This window comes from Cibotium barometz, chromosome 32 (genome assembly GCF_041138505.1).
Source record: "Cibotium barometz isolate CiBa-2024 chromosome 32, ASM4113850v1, whole genome shotgun sequence".
NCBI lineage: Eukaryota > Viridiplantae > Streptophyta > Polypodiopsida > Cyatheales > Cibotiaceae > Cibotium > Cibotium barometz.
This window is the reverse complement of record NC_141077.1, coordinates 37,409,374-37,435,967: the sequence shown is the minus strand read 5'-3', so window position 1 is coordinate 37,435,967 and position 26,594 is coordinate 37,409,374. Positions and strand designations below refer to the sequence as shown.

The window sequence follows — 26,594 nt, the reverse complement described above, 5'->3', positions numbered from 1 at the left end:
GGTTACGATCCATGCAGCAGTTGGACATCATAAATTGTGGTCAAAGTAAGGTAGAAGCCAGATAGAAGAGGAACGACCAGGTTCTTCCCACGGATGAAAACCCTTATTGTGTGCAAACTTTGTATGGAGATTTAACCTATCTGTGACGAGTAGCTAGGCCCTAACCCCTTGAGAGACCTCAACAACCAAAGGTGGTGGAAGCTTCACTTCTGCTACATATGTGAAAATGATGTGTGCAGCATTTCAAGGAAGTAATGTCTTGTGGATAAAATTTTTAATCCCTAAAGAATGAGCCCATGCAATGCCGGAGAGAAACACGTTTTGGTGTATACTTATATTTCAAACTAGCTAAGCAGTACTACCATCACTGTTGACAACAGATCTTTGATACAAAAAGCCTAGCCAGGTAGCCAGTCTAATGATTGTGATTGGCATTGATGTCAGACACAAGAAATACATAACACTAACTGAAGGAATTTAATGCATCTAGATGTTGGGTTTGAAAGCATCACACATGGTCCACTTACTACTGAAATATATTTCAAATTATTCCTGAGAGTATGGTCTGAACGTACACAAGTAATAACCAAAGAAAAAACATTCCCTCATTAATTTAACTTTCAAGCTTGTTATTAGGAAAGGTTGGGTAGGAAAAGGCCAAACCATGTCATTGCTGTTGAAGATGGTAATAATCTTAGAATGGATAGCACAATTGGAAAAATAACTGCTAAAACCATTTGACATATATGCAGCAATACACCTGCAACAAAACATGAGAAACAAGATCATCAAGAAAAGAACCATTTCAGAAATCAGATAACATCAACCCTATCAGATAAACCACACTTCCCTCCATTCCTTTTCACACAGCCCTACTCACACATAAAAAACGCACACATGCGCATGCACGCACATAACAGTTAAAAAAAACCCTCTCTCTCCTCATAGGAGAGACCAACAACAGTCTTCCAAGGGCAGGAAAATGCCGTTTCACCTTTCCAAAAGCAATCCATACAAATAGATCTTAACGTAACATAGTTGGCAAGGGTTTCTGAAACACCGCATATGAAACGTGTTTCAAGAATGTTTCGTATATTTCATATCTTTCTGACACTTTTCTAAAACGTTTCATACATTGATGGGGTTTAAAATGTCTATTTTAGCATGGTACACGCAAAAATATGCAATGTTTTAAATTCTCCCCAAAGTTCAAAAGTTCTCTAAACAGGCTGTGATTCTCTCCTTTCCGGGCCGGGTGACCTCTGCACAGGATGTTGCATTCAAAAGCCTCCTTTGTTTTATGGTCAGTAGATGGTCCATATGCTACCTTGGACCCCTACTACTAACTATCAGGCGCTTGTGTGGCATCGTTGTCTAGTTTGGATGGAAGTTCTTGGCTTCCCTGTGATTTTCTGTGATGCTCTTCCATAACTAGCTCAAAGTCTTGGCACGGTTATCTGCCCCCCAATGTCATGGGTATCGTAATAAATTTTATGTTTTGTGGGACACGGATAAAACAACCCATGAATCGATTAGTATGGAAATGGATGATGTGCTTATGGGTGAAAAATGGTTTGAGCTTGTTTTCACTGTCACAAATTTGGACACTTTCCCAATGACTGCCCTACCCTCAAATTGCAATCCCCTGTTGATTCCTAGCTGCCAGCAGCTTTGATTAATGAAAATGCCCCTCCATCTGAGATGGATCAAACAAGACCTATGATTGGTATACAAACTAGAGGAAAAGGGGTTGTGCAACCCCAATTAGAGCCCCAACAAGCACAAGTAGCAGTGTAAAAAAGCATGCCTTCTAAGGACAAAGCTACTATAGATGTGCGCAGACCTGCTATTGGTAAGGACGGCTGGCAAACTCCTAATGTCTGTGCAGACTCGTGCTTCATCTTCTGGTATTGCATCTACCTCTACACACATAGATGCTGGAATGCTCTAGTCCAATATTGTGAAAGGTGGCATTCGGGCTTTGTAGGGTGATATAGATATGATGGTTACTTAAACATCTGTTTTCTTCTATTCATGATGATGAATGCACCTAAAAATGTGTATCATGCAATGTACAGGGTTTGTGTTCCTCTAACAAATGGGCACTTGTTTGGGAATATGTACATAAGATGCATCCTGATATTATGTTTTTTCAAGAACATAACCAGCATGAATTTGCTGCCAAGACAAGTTTCATTCTTTTTCTAGTGTTTGCTTGCTGGTCAAACAAATTTTACAGCATGCAGTGGCTTATAATGATCTAGATGGCAGACTCATTATTTTGCATTGCCTGCTCAATGGGGAGCTCTATGAGTTTGGCTCTGTATATGCCCCTACACTTTCAGCCCGTCGAACTCATTTGTGGCATTTTATGACTCGGTATCCTTGGTTGTCCAATGCGCTTATTTGTGAGGATTTTAACAACTCCCCTTCTCCTCATGACAACACTCAGGATCATTCACATATGTTTGCTTCTGAGAAAGTGTGTTGGAGAAATGTCGTGATTGATCTTGGATTGAGAGATTTATGAACAACCACTTCTCCTGTTAAGAGAGGTTTTTACTTTTCACCATAATGAGCACTCAGATTATCGTGCAAGATTGGATTGCTAGTACCTCTTGCATACAGATCATGTTGACACTTTTCCATGTCGTATGTGGATTGATTACTCTTTGAACGTTTCTCATCATGCACCGGTTTGGTTGGGTTTGTACTTTGATATGCCTCTTGATGAGGTTTCTTTACCCACTAAACGGCTTCTATTGGTGGACAATTCCTATCTCTCACATGCATTGTTTCAGGATATGACTATTGATGTTATTGACGCCTTACAGGCTGAAATGTATGAGAACATAGACATTGCACAATGCATGGTATCCTTTTGCTGCCCATATGCAAACAGTTATCAATGAATATGGCAAATGGTATTTGGGAGATGAAAGACAACGTATATATCAATTGAAGAACATACTACAGTTTTTGGAGGAGGCCAGTCATACTCGCATGCTATCTCGGAAACAGGAGGATCATATTGTTTACGCAAAGCATGTGTTGGCTCTCAATGACCATCAAAAATTACAGAAATGGCAGGTTAGATCACGCCAAAACCCCTTTTCAATAAGGGTTGTTCATCCAAAGCTTTCTTCAAAAGCATGCATGTTTCAAGCAAACAATGTATATCTAGAGTAATGAAAGAGGATGGCAATTGGACACACGGATACACCAGCTAGAGCATGAATGTGTCATGCATTTTCAGCATGTTTTTGCAACACTGCCCCAAATGACTCTTGATGTTCGTAGGGCTAGTTAGGAGATTTGCCATTATGGATATGGATGAAGCCGTTGATTTGGAGTCCATGTTTTCCGCTATGGAACTAAACAGCACACTAAAGGCGCTTTGTAAATGGAAGACTCCAAGATCGGATGGATTAATTGTGGAGTTCTTTTTGCACTTTTGGCCTATGCTTGAAGAATCACTTTTGCTTATGATCAATGAGGCTTGGAATTTGAGCATCAATCCCTTCTGCTTGGCAAGAGAGACTGATAAGATTGGTGCCAAAAAAGGATTTGTGTCAAAAACTTTTTAATTGGCACCCTATTACCTTGATGCTAGTGATTTATAAATTGATCACTAAGATGATTACTAATCGACTCAAAAAGATTTTGAATAGAGGTATCCATCTAGCGCAATATGGTAACTGGTTTTCTGCCTCATAGAAAAAAACAGATAACATTGCTAATGTCTATGTTGGCATAGAGTATGCAAAATATACCAAGCAGGATGTGATCTTATTACAGGTTCATATTGCTAAGACTTTTGATATAGTCCAATGGGATTGCATTGCAAAAGTTGTGGCAAATCTGGGTTCGGTCCAAAAATGCACAAACATAATTTACTAAGTGTATCGAGATAGCACTGCCAGATGCATTTGGGAAAAGGCTTACGCTCTAGATTCGTTTTGGGTAGATCTGTTCGACTAACATATATGGATAAGCTCATTGACGTTGAAGATTACATGGGCTTTGTCTCCCTGATGTTTAGCCTCTTAATGAAGTGCAATGGCACAGCATTCTATGCCTGGGCAAATCATACCACCTACACAGCACGTCAGACATTTGGGATATCCTATGGGATGGAATCTTCCACTTCGTGATGCTACAGAACTTATGTTCAAATTGAAATATTGGAAACTCTCTACTTGGCCACTTCGTGTCAAATTGAGAATAGTTCAATCGATTTTAATGGCATACATTGAGTTTCCGTCCCTCTTATGGCATGGTCTAAAAACCAAACCTCTTCTTTTATGACAAAAAACATTGAGATCTTTTGGAAAATTTCTCATTATAAGAAGGCCTTGCATCTCCTTAAGTATAAGTTCATATGCTCGCCGAAAATGCATGGAGGGCTTAATATTTTGAATATCCATTATCATGTTTTAGAACGCAAAGTCACTTTGCTTCCAACTTTTCTCTCTCTCAGCAACAACCCTGGACCCTTATGATTGCAGCTCTTTGCTTTAATGTGAATACATATGCATTTGGTAAATGGCATCTAACACACTCGGGACTTTTATTTGGCCATGTGGAGGGTAAGATTGCTCAAAGCCCTTATGTCTCTCGTCTCCTTGCAGGCTGGAGGCTTATTCTACAATATATTCAGTGGCCGGGCCCCTTAAGATTGGCAATACCTTGAGACAAGAAAGTATCTTTTGGAGCCCTACATTCCCTACTCCTTCGGCTCTCCGTTTCCCTTGGCGAGCTTACTTTCTTTCTACAAAAGGCATTTGGGTTAGCCAAGATGTTGATACTTAAGGAAATGTTTTGTCCTTTCCTTGAGCTCAATACCATAGGCAGTTGGGTATGCACTACGCGTGGCCAAATGGCATCTAACTTGCTGGGAACTTTTATTTGGCCACATGGAGGGTAAGATTGCTCAATGCCCTTATGTCTCTCGTCTCCTTGCAGACTAGAGGCTTATTCTGCAACATTCAATGGTTGAGTAGACCTCTTCAAATTGGCAATACTGAGACAAGAAAGTATCTTTTGGAGCCCTGCATTCCCTACTCCTTTGGCTCTATGTTCCCCTCAGAGAGCTTGCTTTCTTTCTACAAAAGGCATTCGGGTTTGCCAAGAGGTGGTTGATGCTAAAGGAAATGTTTTGTCCTTTCCTCGAGCTCAAAGTCTTTGGCAGTTGGGTATGCACTACAGATCTTTATGGAGAAGCAATTGTAGCCTTTTATTCCTCTTACAGTTGTTCCAAATGGTGAAAGAACGGAAGATTGGACTGCCCATAGGGAAGATCTTGGACCTTATCCTAGATCCTCTTTCCCTCTGGTTTCGGCTCCTTTGATCTACAGGTTTATTATTCCAACACCTTGCTTTGCCAATCAAGTTAATAAGATTTGGCTCCTCACTAAGACAACCCGTTGGTGAAAACAAAATTTGGCATAGCAAATTGCCACTCAAATCTAGATTGTTTTTATGGCGATGCTTATTGGAAGTGCTCCCAGTTGAATAACTTGAAAAAAGACATGTAGCTGCAACGAAATTCCCTTCTTGTCCTTGCATAAAGGAAACACTGACGCATCTTCTTTGGTCTTGTCCATAGAACAACTTTCTTCAATTCAGATTTAAAGGGTCTTCATTCTCTAGATTTTTTTTGGCACTTTCGCAGGTCACCTTCTACATTGGATCATGCACAGCCCTTTCTAATCACAACTAGATATTGGGCTTTGTGGACAATATGGCATGCAAGAAATCAGTGGGTTTTTCATTCCATAAGGATTGCACACTATCCCTACTTTCGTAAATCCTTGCGTTAATCTTTGTTTGGCACCATCAACCTGGATCAAATCAATGATGGCCAGTTGGCTTTGTCTTTTCAGTGCTCTTTGAGAAGTTTGCCTCTTTTTTGAGGACTTCTTTCTTTGTAGAGTGAAAGAATAGAACATAGATTTTTACCCCAAAAAAAAAAAGTATGTGTGTGGAAAGGTATGGTAAAGCAGTTTGCCTTTGAAACATGAGGTTTTTCTATAAAAATGCCTCATGGGAACGCTCCCGATAGGAGAGTATTTGGCCAAGCAGAAAATTGAGGCTCCAAATTGTTTGCGGCGCAATCATCAGATGGAGAGTATTTATCAATTGCTATAGGCATGCACTGACACAAGGGATTTTTTTAACCCTCTAATTTTGGATATGCAAACAAGATTCCTTGGGGTGACATTTGGGAAAATGTTTTGGATATTTGGAAGATATCCTTCCAAACAAGAGAAATATGCTCTTTTCTTTGCCTAGGCAAGATATTTGGCTATATGGACAATATGGCTGGATCATAAGTATCAGGTCTCTACACAACCTCAGATCGACAAGTACGTCAACTTCGGTCGATCATTACGTCAGTCATTGCATGACAGTTTCTTTTAGATGTGCTTTAATGAGAGCCTCTCACTTTGAGAGGTTTTGGAAAAAAAGATAAAACAATGGTTTCACCAAAAAAAAAAATTGTGTGTGTGTGAGAGAGAACCGAAATGAAATGAAATGAAATGATATATTAATGTCTCTAAGAGGCCATAGTGGCCTATGAGACCAAAACTGAGAGTACATCTGAAGTTGGTGTCTCATCAAAGAGAACAACTAAATGAGACTAAAAAGCATAATAAACTGATTGTCCTACAGTTATAAGAACAAAATTGTAAGACTCCGAGATGATAGTGAGTAGAAAATACTGGAAAATACTAAAAAATGTATATCAAGTAGATCCATGTCTGCTGATCAGTTGAAGTGTTGCCCTCTCCTTAGATCAAGTATCTCCGCCATGGGGCTTTGGAGAGGTCATAGAAGCAAGGTAGACGCCTCCGATGCCGAGCAATAATGGCTCTGATCTGGCGATGATGAGGATGCCATGGTCGGGATCCTGGTGGGCGTGGCCGACGAGCACGACATAAGATAACTGCTTTATCAGTGGTGACTCCCTCGGAGCGTGGTCGGTGCCCTGATGGCCCAATGAGGAGGTATCAGGAGGTGTGTGGGCTCGGTTGCTGGTGCTGGTGCGCCGAAGAAATCTGTCAGGGTCCTCTGTCTAGGTACATCATGGCTCGGCCTCTTGTCTGCCAAGAGGGTCTCTCCGTGTCTCCTGAGCTCAAGTAGAAACAATCCAAGGCATCTGTGATCCTCAAACTCCATGACCCTGCGTAACGGCCCAAAACCCTCTCGGAAGAGGTAGTGATATCTCCCTCGGATCTCATAATAGACTGTACATCGGCAAATGTAGTGTTCCTCTATCTCTTCCTCCTGGTAGCATAGCTGACAAATGCGGTCATCCACGATCTGATGCACATATCGCCCTGTCTCAATCCGCAACTGGTGTGATGAGGTCCAAATCTGTCCAATGGCACAACGTAAGCCATTTTCGTGCCCAAGGGCTCAAGGGGGCTAGTCCATGTCCTCTCTGTGTCGACTCTGATGATATCCATCCTGATCACGCGGTTTTGCTCTGAGCGGGTGAGATCCAAAAATGGACAATCGAGACTGTACTGAAAGGGTGGTAGTGCCTCTATCCACAAACCATGTAGGTCAAACCATGATCTCATCTGAGCGTACCAACAATGAGTATCTCCATCCTCTACCAACTGTATGAGAGAGAGAGAGAGAGAGAGAGAGAGAGAGAGAGAGGCTAGTGCATTGGCACTATGCGGATGGCTCTACCCGTTGCCTATTGGCTGATGCTCTCTCTTCCTCTTGGACATTGGGCCGCTCCATCCGGCAAGGCTGTCCTCTCAGTGCCTTGCTATATGCTATCGCCACTCATTCGTTTACTGCTATACATGGATGCTTTGGTTTTGGAGCAACACTTGCATGGCATTGCTATTCCTAGGGGGACACCTTTTGTTAGCCAAGCTTATGCTGATGACTCCTTTTTCTTCTTGCGCAATTCTCATTCAAATCTTCAGTAGCTTATGCAAGTCCATGGTTTGGCAGCGGGGTTAAAAGTTAACTTTGCAAAATCAAAACCCCTGCCTTTGCATGAGCGTGACTGGCATCGTTTCTTGTGGCTGGGGCTCTTGCTCCCTCCTAATCATGTGGTGCGGCATTTGGGGTACCCCATTGGTTGGCATATTTCCTTCGCACAAGAGAGGCAGTGGGTGCTTCAAAAGTTTACCGTAAGCTGGACTACTGGAAACTTTCCACTTGGCCACTTCATGTTCGCCTTCACATTGTCCAATCCATCATTATGGCTTATGTGCAATTTCATCTGCCGCTCATTCCTTGGTCCTCTTCGGACATTCACAGTTTATGTCCAAAGCGACAAAATGTCTTTGACGTACCAAAACTAACCGTAAGGCGGTGCGTCTTCTCAAATGCACTTATGTTTACACACCAAACATGCATGGGGGCTTGAACATCCTCAACATACATGTTCATGTGCTTGCTCGCAAGGCCATGCTCTTGCCTGCTTTCTTGGAACAACATCAGGCCTGGACAATCAAGCTTTCTCACTTGTTTGCCTCTCTCATGAGAGGAGCATTTGGGCACTCCACACCAGCTATCCCGGATGTTATTTTTGGACATTTTCAAGGCCGCATTCTTGGCTGTCCTTTTTCTACCCGTTCGATTTTCGATTGGCAAAAGCTTTTGGCAAATTTATCTTGGTCTGGCCGCCCTCCAGATCCGGGCAACTCGCTTCGTCACCAAAGTCTACATTGGAGTCAGGTCTTTGATTCCCCTTTCGCACTTTTTCAGCGTCATAAGGCTTACTTTCTACATCGTTTCGGCATTTCTCTGTTGGATGATGTAGTGGATGACAGTGGCTACACACTCTTTTCCACAGGCCCGGACACGGTTTCATCTGGGAATGCATCACCAGCCTATATGACATGCTATTGTTGAGTTGCTGAAACTCGCGGCGCCCGGGGGGCTAGGACCTTTGACACACTTGTTGATACCATCAATGCATATTAAGACATTTAAACATGGCCACAGCCTTAACACAAATCCATCATCACTTTGCATTAAACATAAAAGCTGGACAAAACATCCACAAAAGCTGAAAATGGAGCTTGCACATGTAACACCGCATAGAGGCCGGAATGGAACGGACCCCCCCTTGGAGTATTTTATTACCCAAGGAGAATAATATCATGTACAAGCTTTGCGGGCCTTACTCTCCCCACGAGAGATGCCGGATTATCCATATACAAATGCCATAACACAGCCCAACACAAGGCTACGAAGCCGAAACACAAGCTATAGAAATGCCAAGCCAACAATATAATCCATATACCTCTATGTGGGTACTGATTCTTCCCCAAAAACCATGGGTCTTCATGCAATAGAGCTGGTACACCAAGTACAACCCTCCATTCAGCCGGTACAAGTACAATGGCTGGTACAGTAGGTACAGCGGGGACTGGTACAATAGGTACAGTGGTTGGTATAGCCAGTACAATGACAGGTACAAGTACAAGGATTGGTATAGCCAGTACAGTGGCTGGTACAATAGGTACAGTGGCTAGTACAGCATGTACGACAAGTACAAGGACTGGTACAGCCAGTACAGTGGCTTCAGTATTTCTTCGCCATGGAAGCCTCCAAAACAGTCCTCAACAGCCGGTATTCTTCATGGGCAGCCTTCAAGAGAGAGAGAAAGAGAGTAGCCATCGTTAGGGCAGGCTGTACGGTGATAGAGGCTAGTGTGCAGCAAGAGAGCCTCTATTAATGAAGAGAGAGGACTCCAATTTATAGATTTGGGCCTCCCATGAGCTAAAATGGCAAGAGAAGGCTACAATGACAAGTGGAGAGCCACACAATAGCTGGAGTGACAAGTGTGAGGCCACTTGTCTCACTTTGATCCACTTTCTTGCCACATGTCTCAATCTAAGTTATGGGTTCTCCCATAATCTTTACCTCTAAAAATATCCCAACTACTAGACATTCTGTCATAGGCACTTTGCCAACTCTTGGTATCTGCTCAATTCCAGATGTAATGACGCGAACAGAACTTCCATCGGAGTTGGGCCAAAAAACAGCAACTCTCCTAAATTTTAGGAGTGTGGTCCTTTGTATTCTAGGATAATCCCCCATTCCCAGAGCTTGTACTTTCCAAATATTTAGACATCCTGGAGTCCACCAAACCCCTTTCATACTGGCGAATGTCCAGGCTGGTGACAGTTGCTACAGCCTTTCCAGCCGGTGCCTCGCTTGTTTTCTCTTCTTCCACTGCTAGATTGGACGTTTGATCGGGGGCCACCAGGTTAATCCACTTTCTCGTTTCTGGCATTTGGATAGGCCGCTTGGGTGGTGGAAAAAATGTCTTCAAAGTTCATCGTATATGGAAAAGTAAGCTTCCCCTCAAGCAGCAGATCTTTCTGTGGCAATGTCTAGTGGGGGACCCTTCCAGTGGGTGTTCTTCTGGCTGCCCGTCGTACTGTCTCCTCGGTTTGCCCTACTTGTTCGCATCCGCGCGAGACGGTCCTACATCTTCTCTGGGCTTGTCCTACCGCTCAAGATTTCCTGGCTCGTTTGACAACTCTTCTCCGTGCCCGGTTTCCCAGACTTTCCTTTGGCAAGCACTTGTGGCTTTTTGGTAGATATCTCTCTACCCCGATTATGCTCTCTTTTATTCATGGTGCCGTTATTGGGCCTTATGGAGTTTATACCATGCCCGCAACACTCAGTTGTTTGGGAACACTTTGGTGGATGTCTTCACCTTTTTCAGATTCTCCTTGCTCAAGTCTCTCCAAGAGGCCCACTTTCTTGGAGACCTTTCCACGATCCAGTTGAAAGTGTTTTATCAATGTTTCTAGTTTTTCGTGGTAGCTGCTCCCTGTTGGCGCAGCTATGAATGTACATTGCATTTATAATTAAACAATGGTTTTCACCAAAAAAAAAAATGTGTGAGAGGCAAATCAGTGCAACAAGGCTACCCTCTCAGTGCATTGCTCTATGCAATAGCCACTCATCCCATGCTCTTATTATTGGACAAACTCCTTATTACAGAGAACAAGCTACATGGCATACAAATTTCGGATGTAAATCACTTTATTAGCCAAGCTTATGCAGATCACTCCTTTTTCTTTCCAAGGAACACCCAAGATGATGTTAAAATAATTATGGAAGTTCTAGACTTGTTTGGTCTTGTAGCCGGCTTGAAAATCAATTTTGCTAAGTCCAAGCTTCTTCCACTTAAGCACTGTGATTGACACTCTATTCTTTGGCAAATTCCCCAGATCAAATAGTTAGACATCTTGGGTATCCTCTGGGCTGGAATGTCTCTGTAAAGAGAGAACAACAGTTGGTCTCAATTTCAAACTTCAATATAGTAAATTATCTACCTGGCCATTGCATGTTAGATTGAGAATTGTGCAATCCATTATAATGGCTTACATTCAGTTTCACTTGCCTCTTGTTCTCTAGTCTTCTGCCAATTTGGATAGTTTCATGTCTGCAACCTTAGCATGTTTGTGGCGTACTAAGGTGGACAAAAAACCCATTAGGCTTCTTAAAAAGCATTTGGTCTATACTCCAAGAATGCATGGTGGCCTCAATATACTGAATATACACTTTCATGCTATTGTAAGGAAAGCTTCTCTTCTTTTGAGTTTCTTGGAGCAAAAACAACCCTGGACCTTAATGTTATCAAGACTCGTTGCAGCAATGAAAACTTCAACTTCTGGGCATTGGATGATCACTCATGCTAAGGTTATATTTGGATGCTTACAAGGGTGCATTCCTGGATGCCCGTTCTCCACAAAACTGATCCAGGACTAACAAACTCTCATCGGTCAAATAAAATGGTCTGATAGACCGCCTGATCAAGGCAATTCTCTTCGCAAAGAGAGCATTCATTGGAGTCGTGCATTTTAGCAAACTCTTGCTCTGTCCGAGGAAGACCTATTACCTTTCTGCAAAAGCATTTAGATATGTTGAGTATGTACTAAGAGACAGTGGCTATGTTCTTTCTTTTTCACAAGCTATGGTCCTTAACAACCTAGGTTTACATCATAGACCAATATGGCAAATCATAGCTTCTTTATTGCACAATTTTCAGCCTCTACCTCCTCTAAAATTGAGTCTTACCCTGGATAACTAGATTTTGGTGAGTCAAAATGCACGTTTAGCAATCTGCTTGCAGCCAGTGCATACAAATTGTTGCTTCCTCCTAGGATACAAGTTCACAGAAACTCATTATGGCACGTTGACAAGCCTTCTAGGTGGAGGGTGGCTCTCTTCAAGATCTAGAAGAGTAGATTACCCCTCAAACAGAAAGTCTTCTTGTGGAGATGCCTCGTTGGTGCCTTAACAGTTGGCAGTTTTTTGGTTGAAAGACATATTGCTCCAGCATCTTGTAGAAGATGTTCGCATCCACGTGAGACAATCTATCATCTTATATGGTCCTGCCCCCATTCCCGTGCACTTCTGGACAGATTGTCAATACACCTTCGTCTAAGATTTGTAGGCTGAACTTTTGGAAAATTCTTTTGGCTATTTGGCACCATTTCCCCTTGTTTGCCAGAATTTGATACTTTCATTGCATGTACCAAATTTTGGGCCCTATGGTCCATCTATCATGCAAGAAATCAGCTGATCTTTGCCACACAAGATATTCCTTGTTTTGCTTTCTTCAAGAAATCTCTTCTTTTATTTCTTCGGGATTCTTTTGACCTTGGAGATCTTCACTTGCATCAGCTACAAATGTTCTTTGACTGCTTTTCAGGCAAGATTGCCCACTAAGCACCATGTTGTATGCAATTGCCACTCGTCCTCTACTGATGTATATGGATATTGTTACTCGGGAAGGAGAATTACATGGACCGGTACAACCAGATGGATCATCAATGGTTGCACATGCATATGCTGATGACTCTTTTTTCTTTTTGGCAAATACTTCAAGGGATTTGACAGTGATTATAAATGTTCTACAATTGTTTGAGACAACAGCAAGGCTGAAAATCAGCTTTAGAAAGTCAAAGTTGCTACCACTAAAACAAGTGGACCCACACAGTATACTCTAGCTAGGAGATATACTACCCCAGGCCCAATCACTAGGCATTTGGGATATCCTTTGGGTTGGAACATAGCTTTCAAAGAAGCAATTGCATGGGTGCAAACAAAAGTCAAACAGAAGGTTAAATACTGGCACTTGTCTACATGGCCTTTGCATGTCAAGCTAGGAATAGTACAATCCATCATAATGGCTTACATAAAGTTCTTTTTGTCGCTGCTGATTTGGCACAAAAAATCAGCTCAACACATTCATGCCATCAGCAATGGAACTGTTATGGAAAACAAGCACTGATAGGAAGGCTCTAAGGCTATTGAAAATGGAGCATGTATGCAGCCCTAAAATGCATGGTGAGTTGAATATCGTGAATGTGCATTACCTTGTACTGGCTCGGAAGTACCATGATAATATCTTTCATGGTACAAGGTTGATTCTTTTGGGCATTGGAATCTCTCCTACTGGGATATCTTGGTAGGTCAGGTACAAGTAAAAATCCTAGGTGGCCCCTGCTCTTCTAGATTGTTGCAACGCTGGAAGTCTCTCCTCATACATTTGCATTGGGCACATAGGCCACTGCCTCCTAGAAACAAACTTGTAGCTGAAAACGTGCATTGGAGCAAAGCATTTGATACGTCATTGGTAGTGGTGGCTGAGCCAAGAAAAGCTTATTTTTTAGCACAATAAGGAATTTGCTCAGTGGGAGATGCCATATTGACTTAAGGCAGACCATTACCATTTCCACAAGCACAACGACCTGTATGGAGACTAGGATATGTCGTATATATCGATTGGGTAATGAGAGGATGATTGGCTGCTAAAGAACAACCAACCAGGTTATATTACGGAGTTTCCTCTTTGCAGACTCACCGCAGCAAGGGGTGGAAAGGTAATTTGGGAAAGATATGGCAAAGCAAATTACCTTTAAAACAGAGGATTTTTCTATGGAGATGCCTCACGGGAACGCTCCCGGTAGAAGAGTATTTGGCAAAGTGGAAAATTGCGGGTCCAAATTGTTTGCAGTGCAATCATCAGATGGAGAGTATTTATCATTTGCTATGGGCATGCACTGACACAAGGGACCTTCTGAATCTTCTATTTTTGGATATGCAAACAAGATTCCCTAGGGTGACATTTGGGAAAATGTTTTGGATGTTTGGAAAATATCCTTCCAAACTGCAGGAATATGCTCTTTTCTTTGCCTAGACAAGAAGTTGGGCTATATGGACAATATGGCTGGATGAGGTGTTTGCACAACCTCGGTTCCTCTCTTCAGCAATCTTTATATGACTGTCTCTCTCTTCATGAGATTGACTCATCTCTATATGCTCTGTTTACAGATTGTTTTTTAGATGTTTAACTATGTTCACACTGAACATAGTGAACACTCTACTAGTCTCCCTTGTAAATGGTCTTTTTAGTGGGTTTTCCTCGTTTTGAGGTTTCCCACCTGTAATTAATGACATGAAGCTTTACAAAAAAAAAAAAGTTTGCACAACCTCGGATTGACAAGTACCTATACTTCCATTGATCATTACGTCAGTCATTGCATGACAGTTTTGAGCTGCAGAGGATTGATCAGCAGAACTAAGAAGTGTTTTTCCACTGTTTTTAGATGTATACCATACTCACACGCCATGTCCATTCCGTTTCCATGCTACACATCACCAAGTCCCTACGCATGGTGACCATCACTCAAGAGCCCCATCAGATGGACAAGCATTCATGCTAAACACCCTAAGCAGTCATATGTTGTCCTATGCCACCATGGATTTCACACTTTCTTTTTTTTTCAGAAAGGAGACTTCTATTAAGTATGAAAAAAATTTTACAAAATGGAGATTTCACACCAAGTAAGGTGGATTTCACACTTTCCAACACTCTGGTAGCAACTCCCTGATTGAGCTCAACACTAAAAGAAACAATTGCTATAAGAATGATGGATTGACCATAAAAAATATAAACATAGTATTCAAGTGGCACGGGCACAGGATGCATGCATAGGTTTGCTAGAATAATATATGATTAATACAATATAAATATCAAAGAAAAGAGAGCCCCTAAGCTCTCCATGATATCTGTGCATTTCATTCTTCACAAGTTGTAATGTTCTCATATCTAATGCTGTTCATATATTGGCCATTTTACCCTACAGAAATCGTCCTAGTGGTTGCTCACAGTCTCCAGAACTGTTAAATATCAAATAGAAACTGCACCAGAAATAAACCAAAGCTTAAGCTCTGATATGAATTGACAATTGTGGACCATCTGGTTATTTCTTGCAAGATAGCATCACACAGCAATCAAGCTAGGATTCTTTCTCAGAATCATCAGGTCCTCAAATGAGCATATGCCTACTTCTGATTATATACTATAAGCCCACCATAACCAAACATGGCCAGTACACCATCCCTTCTTCAGGAGAAGGGCAGTGGTGACCAAATGTGTACATATACGAGCAAAGTGAAAGCACAGCGATGACCAGAAGAAGATTAAAATCCAAAAATCATCAAAACAGCTGAAATGAAAAGCTATAAGCATACCACCTGACCCAAATAAACAAAAAACAAAAACAAAGGATTGATTTGTAAGCATACCTCTCAACATAAATACAATTCTTTCTGAGATATGCTGAATTCCAGATGCTTCATAACTGGTTAGACTTGCAATAATCAACACAAATCCTAGTGGTAGTGTGTGCAATGCCATAGCTGTTTTGAATGGATAGTATACCTAAAACAACCAAGCAAACATGAAAGGCATGATAAGAAAATTGTTTTTCTATTCACATGCTTTAGAGGACAAAGAGCACAAAGCCACTTGGCAGAATAATGGGCTTAAAACTCCTGCACTGATGCAAAACTTTTACAAAGGTCTTACCATAAACCAACCCAGGAAATCAAAGAAAACAGGTCGCTTTTCAATCGCTCCAATTGTTTGGTTTTTTAGCTGAGCTCTTTCTTTTGCATTCATCAAACTTGAAGAATTTGTGAAAGCCACAAGCAAACTCATAAGATTTTCACCACGTATTTGCATACTTCCAGGACTGTTACACACAGATGTAATCTGAAGTTGAAACACAAGGGTATGTAATAGGTAAAAGCATGTCTATGTGGCACACAATACACCAAACTTACACCATTCTTTCCGGTCTATCATATGGTGTATGATAGACATAACCTTCCAATAAAAGAATGATATCAAGTCCTGGGATATCCCCATAATCTTCAGCAAACATACGGTAGTCTGTGTCTCCTGGAATGTAAGGGAATATATCCTGCAGGGAGGAAAAACATTTATCTCATGAAGAACCTCTAAAGTAATGAGAGCCTGGAGTCTCTGAACCAGCCACATAGATACTCTTTTGAGAAAGGAAATTGTTGCTAATGTATCTCGTGCACTGAGTACCCCATTTTACCAACTAAGACAAGAGAAATAAAGATTAAAAAACCCTGAAGTCTTTTTCTGGGCTAGACTAGTACCTGAGCTGCTGTATTTGCCATTGGATAGACAGCTGCCTTTGCATAAACTTCAGCAGGCCATGATCCAGGTCCCGACTGGCATACCAAGTCTGGAAATGCATAAGCACAAGCCCAGGATTTTCAATAGCGAGAGGGAGTAGCTATATACAGCCCGAACAACCCAAAGATGAAGAAAAGATACAAGAGCATTATCACAACCCCATTTGTAATGAAACATCTCCCAGAAACTACAAGCATCACCACACACCACATTGATAAATGGCATGAGAGTCGGTAGCTGTATAACAATGAAAAGGCCAGACTGGCTGAGATAGCCTGAATGAATAAAGCCGCATATAGAAACTGATTTATAAACCTATAATGACTTCACAATAAGCCTTTAAGAAACTATCAAACAGCTACTTTTTGCAAATCCATCACTTCCCAATAAAAGCACTTACAAATAAGGCAACATGACAATGTGATGACTTTCACAAGGGTACAATTTAAGACCATTAACTCTGTTACTGACTTTCTGCTCAAGAAAAAAGATCAGAAATCATTCAAATTGTTACCAAATCCACATCTGAAGTACGTGTCAAAATTAATTATTGATGAACCAGAAAAAATGATTCCTTCATACAGTAAACAGACTTCCTCATCGGTATGTCAATGACATGCGCCCTACAGCAAAAAAATAGAGGTGGTACAAGAAAGTAAAGGCAATGAAACCATTACTCTTATTCACCCTCCTAGAATTTCCGAGTACTTAGCTAATGTCCTGTGGAAGCAAAAGACCACTAATATGATTACTAGAAGAAGACTCTGTTTCTCTAAGTAGCAAAATGGAAGTCCTTAAACAGCAAAGAGAAAGAGAAGAAGACATCAAGGTGGAGAAAATTGGAAGAAGGGGGGATAAATTGCACTTTTCGAACCTATAAAAGGGCAGTAAAAATAAGAGAGCAGAACAAAAGGTACGTAAGAAAAAACCAACAAGCTAGACTCTGCTAGACGAAAAAAGCACTGTTGTTAACACCCTTAGGGTTTTAACACATTTTGTAAAATGAATAGAGTGGCCATTAGAAACTGATTTATATACCTATAATGACTTTACAATATGCCTTCAAGAAACTATCAAACAGCTACTTTCTGCAAATCCATCACTTCCCAACGACAGCACTTACAAATGAGGCAACAGGACAATCTGATGACTTTCACAAGGGTACAATGGGGGTATAAATTGCACTTTTCAACCTAGAAAGGCAAAAAGGGCAGTAAAATAAGAGAGCAAAACAAAAGGTAATTAAGGAAACACTAACCATAAAATAGTTAACTTAGAATATCATGATGCCACAAGGTAGACTCCGCTAGAAGAATAAAATACAGTTAACACCCTTTGGGGGTTAACACATTTTGAATAAGTAGCCTGGCAAAGTGCTCTCCGAACCGGGCCGGATAGTTTCCTTTCACTCGGCTCACCCACCTGAACTCCTGTATAGGTGAGCGAAAAAGAAGAACGCAAGCTGCGCGATCTGCTCCTGCGAGCTACGCCCCACCCCCCCCTCCCGTCTACCCTCCCCCTGCTGCCCCTCGCCGTCGCGCACCCTCCCTGCCCCCCGCCTATCCTCCGCCTCTCCCCCCCGCCGCCTTCCTCGCTTCCTCCCCCACCATCTCCCCCCCGCCGTCTGCTCTCCTCGCTTCCTCCCCCGCCATCTCTCCCCCCCCCCCTTCCTCGCGTCCTCCCCCCTCGCCATCTCTCCCCCGCCTTTTCTCCCCCGCCTTTTCCTCCCCCGCCATCCCCCCCCCCCCCCCCCGCCTTCTCCTCCGCTTCGCGGCTCTTCCCCCCGCCTTCCCCCTCTCCTCCCCCTCCGTCTCGCCCTTCCTCCCACCGCTAGCTTCCACCCCCCGCCTCAGCTCCCCCCTCCCCCCTTCCCCCGCTCCGCCCCCGCTATCCTCTCACCTTCCGCCTCTCCGTTTCCTCGTAGGGCTGTGTCCCTCCCGTTGGTGACCCCCGTCTCTGGCCTTTTCCCTCTGGAGGACTCCATGGAAGCCGCTCCGACTACCCCTGCCGATTCCGGTCTCCATCTGGAGTTCACAGCTGCAGATCAGAAAGTTGTTTGTTTCTACAGTATCCGCTCTTGAGGCCTCCTCCTTGGTCTGCAAGATAGTGGGTAGCCGTCCGATGCGGAGAAAGCTTCGCGACCTTCTGCAAGGCAGCCTCGTTGGCGTGCCTGCCAAGATCGTCAGCGTCGATTTTTTGGGACGTGGCTACTACCAGGTGGATTTCGAGTCCCCCCCAGGCAGCTCAGACGGTGCTGGCTCGGAGCCCCATTGCCCTCCGCTCATCACGGGCGTTCCTTGCGCAATGGACTCACGGTTTCGACCCCGCTTCTGACCCGCTAGCAGGCGCGACAGGTTTCCCCATCACTATCTGCTTTCCTGGACTCCGCAGGGAGTACTTGCCCCTCTTGTCATCCATTGGCAAGGCGTTCGGGCAGGTGGTGGAGACGCCTCAGACAGCGGCCTCAGTGATAGCTCGGGCAGCAGGACTCCCGGCCATTCGTGTTGTGGTTCCTTCACCGGAGTCCCTCCCGAAGACGATCCTCCTCCCTTGTCTTTCTGGAGGACATCTGATACAGCGCGTGGAGTATTCGGGCCTCCCCGGCCAGTGCTACATCTGTCGGGAGATGGGCCACCTCGCACGCGCTTGTCCCCGCAACGGGGTTCATCCTTCACGCTCTGCCGCCTCTGGACCCCCTTCAGGAGGCCCGAGGGGTGGCCATCCACCTCAGAGACCGGACATCCCTGGCTCGTCTCAGCAGGCGCCATCATCTGACGAGCAGGCTCCGGCGGAGGATGCCGCGCAGTCCCAGGAGGCTGGCGGATGGTAGGAGGTTCGCCGGCGGGAACGCCCGGCCCGCAGGGACCGTCGCAGACGCCAGCAGGCAGCACAGGCTGGCGGACAGGCGACTCCGGCTGGCGTCCAGGCACCTACCCGCACTTATGCTCCAGTCAGGGATAGGCGGCCAGCAGGTCCCACCCCGATGGACGAGGATTCAGTCTCAGTGCCCGTTGAGGCCGCCGGTGGAGCCCCCCACGTGGAGACCCCGCTCCCGCCTCCCCCCGCGGGGGGCCTCGCCCCCTCCATGGAGCAGATTCCTGAGGATCCCGGGCCGCACTTTGCGACCCCCGGCCCCTCTTCCCTTCACTCGGAGAGCACTCCTTCCTCCCTCCCCTCTCCCCCCCCCAGCCCCCCCCTCCCGCCTCCCCCGGCGGCCCCCCCTGACTCCTCTCCTCTGGCAAATGCCTCTCCATCCTCTCCTCGCTCTCCCCCCTCCTCTCCGCGAGCCACCATCCCTCCCTCGGCCTCTCCAGGATACTCCTCCAGACCACCCACTGCCCCGGGGCAGCGCAGCTGGGTAGGCCAGAGTTCAGTTCAGCGGCTGTTCCACCGCCACTCCGGGCCGGTGGAGATGGCGATCATAGCTTCGCCCGCCACAGAGTTCTCTCCAGCCTCCCCTGGGGGGCCCCCGCGAGTGATGGGGCTCCCAGTGGATTATGGTTTTTTCAGGTGTCTCCAGCTGGATGCTGGCCCGTTTGAGACACTGGTCGCGCCCTTGCGAGTTTGCGTGGTGTGCCATCCCTCTCGTTCTCCTTCAGTGGTGAGCAGCATGGTGGCCTTCTCCTTTCCTCTCAGTGTTGCCCCAAACACAGCATGGGATTGCAACTCTGTAGAGGAAGTTTTGCGTGATCAGATACTGGAGTTTTCTCACCACTTCAGTGACCTGGGGCTCACGGACCTATTGCAGACCCGATTACACTCAGCCCGCATGAGCTTGTTTGGCATAGGAGATTGGCGGGCGGATCCGGTCCACTCCTCAATTGAGGCGGTGCTACTGATTCTCCTCCACGCCGCCCCGAGGGTACAGCCTACCTTTAGATACATATATGCACAGGATTGGTCTCACGCCTATGCCCTGGACAGGGCGAAGGCGGAGTGGGGCTGGACACAGAGACAGGTCACCCTTTTTTTGGAGAGACTCCGCACCCGGACTGACAGTGACTATTCTCCCTCCAAGCCGGCGCCCAAGACTCACAGAGTGGAGGGCAGCTCATCCGGGCCGGCTGAGAGGGGTGAGCCAGTGGCAGCTGCTTCACTTGCCATAGCTCATCCATGAGGATCCTCTCATGGAACATCCAGGGTCTTGGTGGACCTCACTGCTACATTGGTTGGGGCAGACTTCGCCAGGAGATCCAGAGGGCTCTCGTTGGAGGACCCATAGATATCCTTTTCATCCAGGAGCACCACCTTTCTGCCGGGCGTACCCGCACCTGCGGGAAGATCTTGCCAGGCAGGAGTCACACTTTTTGGTCACCGGCATATGGCTCCCAGGGGAACCAAGGTGGAGTATGCATCTCAGTCAGCGAGCAGCTTCTATCCGAGGTTGTGGATTCTGGCACTCTGGTCCAGGGTCGAGCGCAGTGGATCATCCTTCGGGTTGGGGAAGACCGCATTGGCTTCCTCAACTTCTACGCCCCTAATGGGGCGACCGGGAGAGCTGAGTTCTGGAGCACCATTAGGCAGTCCCTCCCCATGGCAGACCATTGGTGCCTAGGGGGGGATTGCAACATGCTGGAGGATGCAGAGGACAGGATGGGGGGCAGCCAGGAGACCATTCATGGGTCGGAGCTCGCTGCCTGGGAGGAACTAGTGCTGCAGGTGAGAGGCCAGGATCCATGGACTCTCTCGAAGTTTGGCAGGTTGCAGGGGAGTTTATCTTTCTCGCGCTCGGATAGACGGGCCACAGGAGTTAACCTTTCCCGGATCGACAGGTTTTACATTGATGAGTGGGCTTGCGATAGAGGTGGCACTGTGGGTATACTTGCAGGCTCCTCGTTTTCAGACCACTTTCCAGTGCTTCTCCAGATCGATGACGCGTCCGGATTCCAGATTGTCTCATAGAGGAGCCCGAGATTGCGACCAGAGTTGAGCAGGTCTGGTAGGAGCTTAGTTCAAGAGAGGATCGGCAGCCAGCGATCTTGACAGGGGTTTGCAGGAGATCAGTAGGATGCTCAAACAGGCTGCCCTGGACCGTCTGGAGGCTTTCAGAGAGCAGGAGAGGAGCCTGCGGAGGAGTCTAGCTTCCCTTCAGAGACTTCAGGAGAGGGAGCCTACGAGCCCTTGGATTTCAGAGCAGATGGAGTCAGCTCGCACAGAGATCAGATCCATCGAGGAGAGGAGGGTGGAGTTCCGATTCCATGCTCGGGCTTCTTTTTGGACACAGGCTGGAGACAGAGTGACTCGAGACTTCTTTGAGGCGACAGGGCCCCGCTTCAGACGAGAGGGTCTCAGGCGTCTTCGGCAGGCTGATGGCCAGGTGGTGGTGGATCCCCCCAGGGTTCGGGCGATCGCCACAGATCTTTACAGGGATCTGCTCTCTGCTGAGCCAGCAGATGACAGGGTGAGAGAGGCTCGGGAGGCAGTCTGGAGCTTCACGAGACCGGTTGTGCCGGCCCATTTGCAGCACTCCCTTCTCTCCCCCTTCTCGGATACGTGGAGGAGGCTCTTCAGGCACTTCCTCGGGACAAATGCCCTGGTGAGGACGGTCTCTCAGTGGCTTTCTTCCAGAGGTACTGGGGTCTCTTGCATAGGGGCTTCAGATTGGCATTCCAGGAGATCATGGAGTCGGGAGACATGCCGGACAGCATGGCAGAGGGGTTGATTCACTTGATCCCCAAAGAGGGGGGAGACAGACTGGAGATTAGACAGTGGAGACCGATCACCTTGCTAGGCACGGCCTCCAAGGTCCTAGCTAAGGCGATCAGCAGGCGGCTTCAGCCTCACCTTCCGGACATCATCCACTCCACGCAGACAGGCTTCATCCAGGATAGGAGCATCCTGGATAACATCTTCTCTTTTTGGGAGGCTACGGCTTTGGCTAGATTTCGGCAGGAGGATCTGGCAGTGCTCCTTCTCGACTTCGAGAAGGCATATGATCGGGTGGACTGGGCCTTCTTGGAAGGCACTATGGAGAGGATGGGCTTCCCCCCTCAGTGGATCCGTGGGGTCTCTGCACTCTACACATCGGCCCATAGCCAGGTGCTGATACAGGGCGTGCGCGGAGAGAGGTTCCAGCTCTCGCACTCGGTGCGGCAGGGGTGCCCCTTGGCGCCCTTTCTTTTTCTTTTTGTGGCGGAGGCCATGAGCACTTTCTTGACGGCACAGGATACAGGTTTGCGGGGCCTCCAGCTCCCCATCCGCACCTCGGAGGAGCTCCTAGACTCGGAGTTTGCGGATGACACTGCTGTCTATCTTCAGGGAGGGGAGGAGAACCTCCGCCGCTTCGCCTCAGCCATGGACAGGTTTTGCAGAGCTTCGGGCGCTTTGATCAACTGGCACAAGTCGTGTGGATTGTGGGTCAGTTCTGTGCCCCCCCCCGACTTGGAGGCCAGTTGATGGGTTTCAGTGGCTGCCCCCCGGCACTACAGTGCGCTATTTGGGATGCTATGTGGGCATTGACATATCTCCGGAGCAGCAGATAGCCCCCCTTCTTCTGAGCATTCGGAAGAAGCTTCTGTATTGGAGTACCGCTCGTTTATCTCTGGCTGGCCGAGTGGTTGTGGCCAACCAGGTCCTGCTTGCTACCATGTGGTACATCACTTCTTGCTGGGCCTTCTCGCGGGCGTGTATTGGCCAGGTGCAGAGGCTCATCAGGAACTTTCTTTGGTCCGGTGGCGACGGGCGGCCCGCCAGGGCCAAGGTGGCATGGGCTGTGATCACCCAGCCAAGGGAGAGAGGCGGCCTGGGCATAGTTGACCCTATTTGTCAGAGCCGAGCTTTGTTTGGCAAGTTGGTGGTTCGTGGCCTCCTACCAGACGCTGAGCCGTGGAAGGAGTTTCTTGTTTCCAGGATTCTCAGCCGCACTCCTTCTCTTAGCGGCCCCTGGACCCCCAGCATCAGGTGGATCTTTACAGAGCAGCGATCCAGAGGAGTGGGTCTTGGCTTCGAGGAGCGTTTTGCAGCTAGCCTTCTGAGGGCCTGGGAGCATCTGAGGCCGTCACTCTTCCAGACTCCCCCGGGCACCGATGAGGAGCGCCTGAGGCAGCCATTGATCTGGAACCCCTTGATCCGACTTCCCAGTGGTCGTATGGTTGGATCGCGATCTCACGTGTCGTGGGGCCCTTTGAGCTCCGGCCCAGCCCAGTCCCTAGACGACTGGATATGTTTTCAGCAGCTGCCTCTAGAGGCTCAGGAGAGGAGACTCAGCGGGATGAGGGACAGAGAGTTGATGAGGCAGGACATTGAGGCGGCCATCCCCCGGGAGTGGCGGACTCCAGTACAGGACCCTCCACCTCCACAGTGGATGGGCATCTTTACTCGGCATGAGATCCTTCTAGCGGTCTGCGGCTCAGCAGAGAGAGTCGCCCCACTCACCTTCGAGGTGGGAGAGGGAGGCCAGCTTCAGAGGACCCGACTAGTTTTGGATGAGTTCCAGGGTTGTATCTTTCAGAGGGTGCGGGTGGTCGGCTTTCATCAGAGACAGTGGCATGTAGACCCCTCACCGGCCTCGATAGGGGAGGACTATTCTTGGAGATTATGGGCTTGGGACAGCAGGCCTCTTATTCGCCTTCAGTGGGATCCACGCGAGTGGCTTTGGCGAGATCCCTACTCGGCCCCAACCAGCCCAGGCACCCCCTTTTTTCAGTACACAGCGAGGCTGGGGCGGCGGATCCAGAGGCACAGGACAGCGGGCACCCCGGAAGGTGCTCTCCCATGCCTTCCTTAGGGACTTCTGGCAACGCCTTTGGGCCAGCTTCCGGCCCCGGAAGGTGGCGCTTTTTCTCTGGCTTACAGCGCATAGAGGACTGGCTGTGGGGGCTTGGCTAGCTTTTGGCAGACACCCAGCGTCCTGCCCTCGGTGTGGCCATGCACAGGAGTCGCAGCGGCACTGCTTATGGGATTGCCCACAGGCACAGCAGGTCTGGCAGCGCGCTCTCAAGATGGTTTTTGCAGGCTCGCCAGGTGAGATGATGGCGACGTGGGGTGCGGTGGCTTGGGCCACGGACAGCGGCCCGGCCCTTGGATACGAGGACGTCCCTGGCAGTGTGACCATCCAAGTCTCTGACAGGGCAATGGCGGTGGTTCCGACGCTAGACTTCTCTTCGGCAGTCTCCCAGGAGGGTGACGGGCACAGATGGGAGATGATCAGCAGCATGACAGCTTGGCACATATGGAGAGCCCGATCCAGGGAGGCCATAGACCGCCAGGCGACTCCACCGGCGGAGGTCATAGAGGCCCTCTGGGTGGACATCATTCACACCTTGAGAGGACACTGGGGGAAACTTCAGGGCGACTCGGATCGCATGAGAGGTCGCCGCAAGGCGTTCCTCCGCACTTGGCAGCCTGGCCCTTTCCTCATCGCGAGGGGCGAGGATGTCACTTGGCACTACAGGCCTCCAGTTTGGCTCTTCTCACCTCCAGCATGTACTACTAGGTAGCCCCCCCCCAGAGAGCGGCCAGCCACGGGGGTGGAGCTCCGGTGTTCACTGTGTTTATTATCCCTCCTTGTGAGGTGAGCTTTGTAGCCTTATGGCGTTTTCTCATTAACTAATAGAAGGATCGTTTTTCCAAAAAAAAAACACACATTTTGAATAAATCTTTATATATACATTTTATAATAGAGTAAAAAATCTTAAGAGTCCAAGGGTTTTAAGTTGTGATCTTGCAGTTCAAAGCAATATAAGGCTAATGTTAAAAAGCCTCCAGTCTTTTGTTCTTACTTTTCTAGTTTTGAGAGGACATAGAGTGAACACAAGACTTGGTTTGAAGTCAATTTTTTATTATTGTATGGAAACTCTCATGCATAATAGAAATGTTCTTGTCTCAACTCCTGTGTCAATTCTTTCTTGGGTCACTCTGATGAGATCTCAGGTTTACCATCTTTCAAGACCATGAACAGAGAGGAGGCATTTAGCCTTCAATCAATGTAACGATGTGCATAGGTTTGCTGGGCCAATGGACCCTGCCAGTAAAGGACAAGACATCCAAGGGCTCACGAAGAGCCTGCTTTTGATAGCAAGTTGTGCGCTGTACACAATTCAGTGGGAGATGTAGCTATTGAATCTGATTGACCTTCTCAATATGATTGGTCTTCTTGCTCAAGAGAATAAGCAATGAGCCTATCACATTTTCCAGATGCACTATTTGATGCAAAAAATGCAACATTAAATTCTTGGTCTAAAGCCAAAATATGCAGAAAACAGTTAAGACATCCATAACTTGTAATGCTCAATCAAATCATGTCTGAAATGATAGAACACTTCCTGGCCTCTTATCGCTGAACTGTACCACATCCAACACTTACCAGGGCCACCAGTACCCGAACCTTCAATATTGATTAAGGCTCCAACTGTTGACCGCCACTTATGACTGGTCATAAAACCATGGCATGCCTGAAAGTTAAAAAAGGTACTCGTTAAATGGTTCTCTCTCTTTTCTATAACAACAGCAAAGATAAAAATTAGCAGACAATTAGAGATCAAAACATGAAAAACTTATTTGACAGCAAAAGCAAGCCATAGACAAGAAGAAGACGAAGAATGCCAAGAAATGAGACTTCCTCCACTACATTGATAAACGTTAACCGCTGGCCAACCATTTCCAACTCCTCCTTACTCCCTTGTGACTTTATGATTAACGATCACCTTTAATCAAGCATGCCTATCCTAGGCATCCCGGCTGGGGGAGAGAGAGGGGGAGGGGGGAGGGGGGGAGAAAGAGTTTGTGTGTGACCTAGCCAGGACGGCAGTCAGCACACAGGCCAGCAGTCAACAGCCAGGGCTGCTGCCAGGAAATAGCCCGGCTTATCACTAACCCAACCCCATGGCAACAGGAGGAGCAGGCTGTGTGCGCAGGAAAGCGGCAGCATGTGTTTGCAGGAAACAGACCATATTTTTTTGTAGAAAAGCTTCGGGCATTTTTGGAACCAAAAAAGAGAAAAAAAAAAAGCAGACATTTTTGAGACTAAAAGTACCCACTTTTTTAAAGAGAAAAAGCAGATGTTTTTTCACTAAACATATTCGACATTTTTTTAGAAAACCTCAAAAACATTAAAAGCCATAAGCACAAGAAAAAA

The 26,594-nt window shown here is 46.6% G+C and overlaps 1 protein-coding gene across 3 annotated transcripts in view; it reads right to left on the bottom strand.

The window, feature by feature from the left end:
- Positions 1–26,594, bottom strand: part of LOC147620153 (Zn-dependent exopeptidases superfamily protein) — a 324,985-nt gene that overhangs the window by 230,188 nt on the left and 68,203 nt on the right. For all 3 annotated transcript variants that reach the window (XR_015261749.1, XM_086772348.1, XM_086772350.1), the window contains exons 6-11: positions 25,824–25,911; positions 16,480–16,568; positions 16,135–16,274; positions 15,878–16,043; positions 15,595–15,730; positions 664–760 (exon numbers count right to left, since the gene is read on the bottom strand). Coding sequence is in view for 2 of the 3 variants with exons in the window: in XM_086772348.1 (XP_086628474.1) it covers positions 664–760; positions 15,595–15,730; positions 15,878–16,043; positions 16,135–16,274; positions 16,480–16,568; positions 25,824–25,911 (716 nt within the window). In the remaining variant the exon portion in view is untranslated. The remainder of the gene's footprint in view (positions 1–663; positions 761–15,594; positions 15,731–15,877; positions 16,044–16,134; positions 16,275–16,479; positions 16,569–25,823; positions 25,912–26,594) is intronic.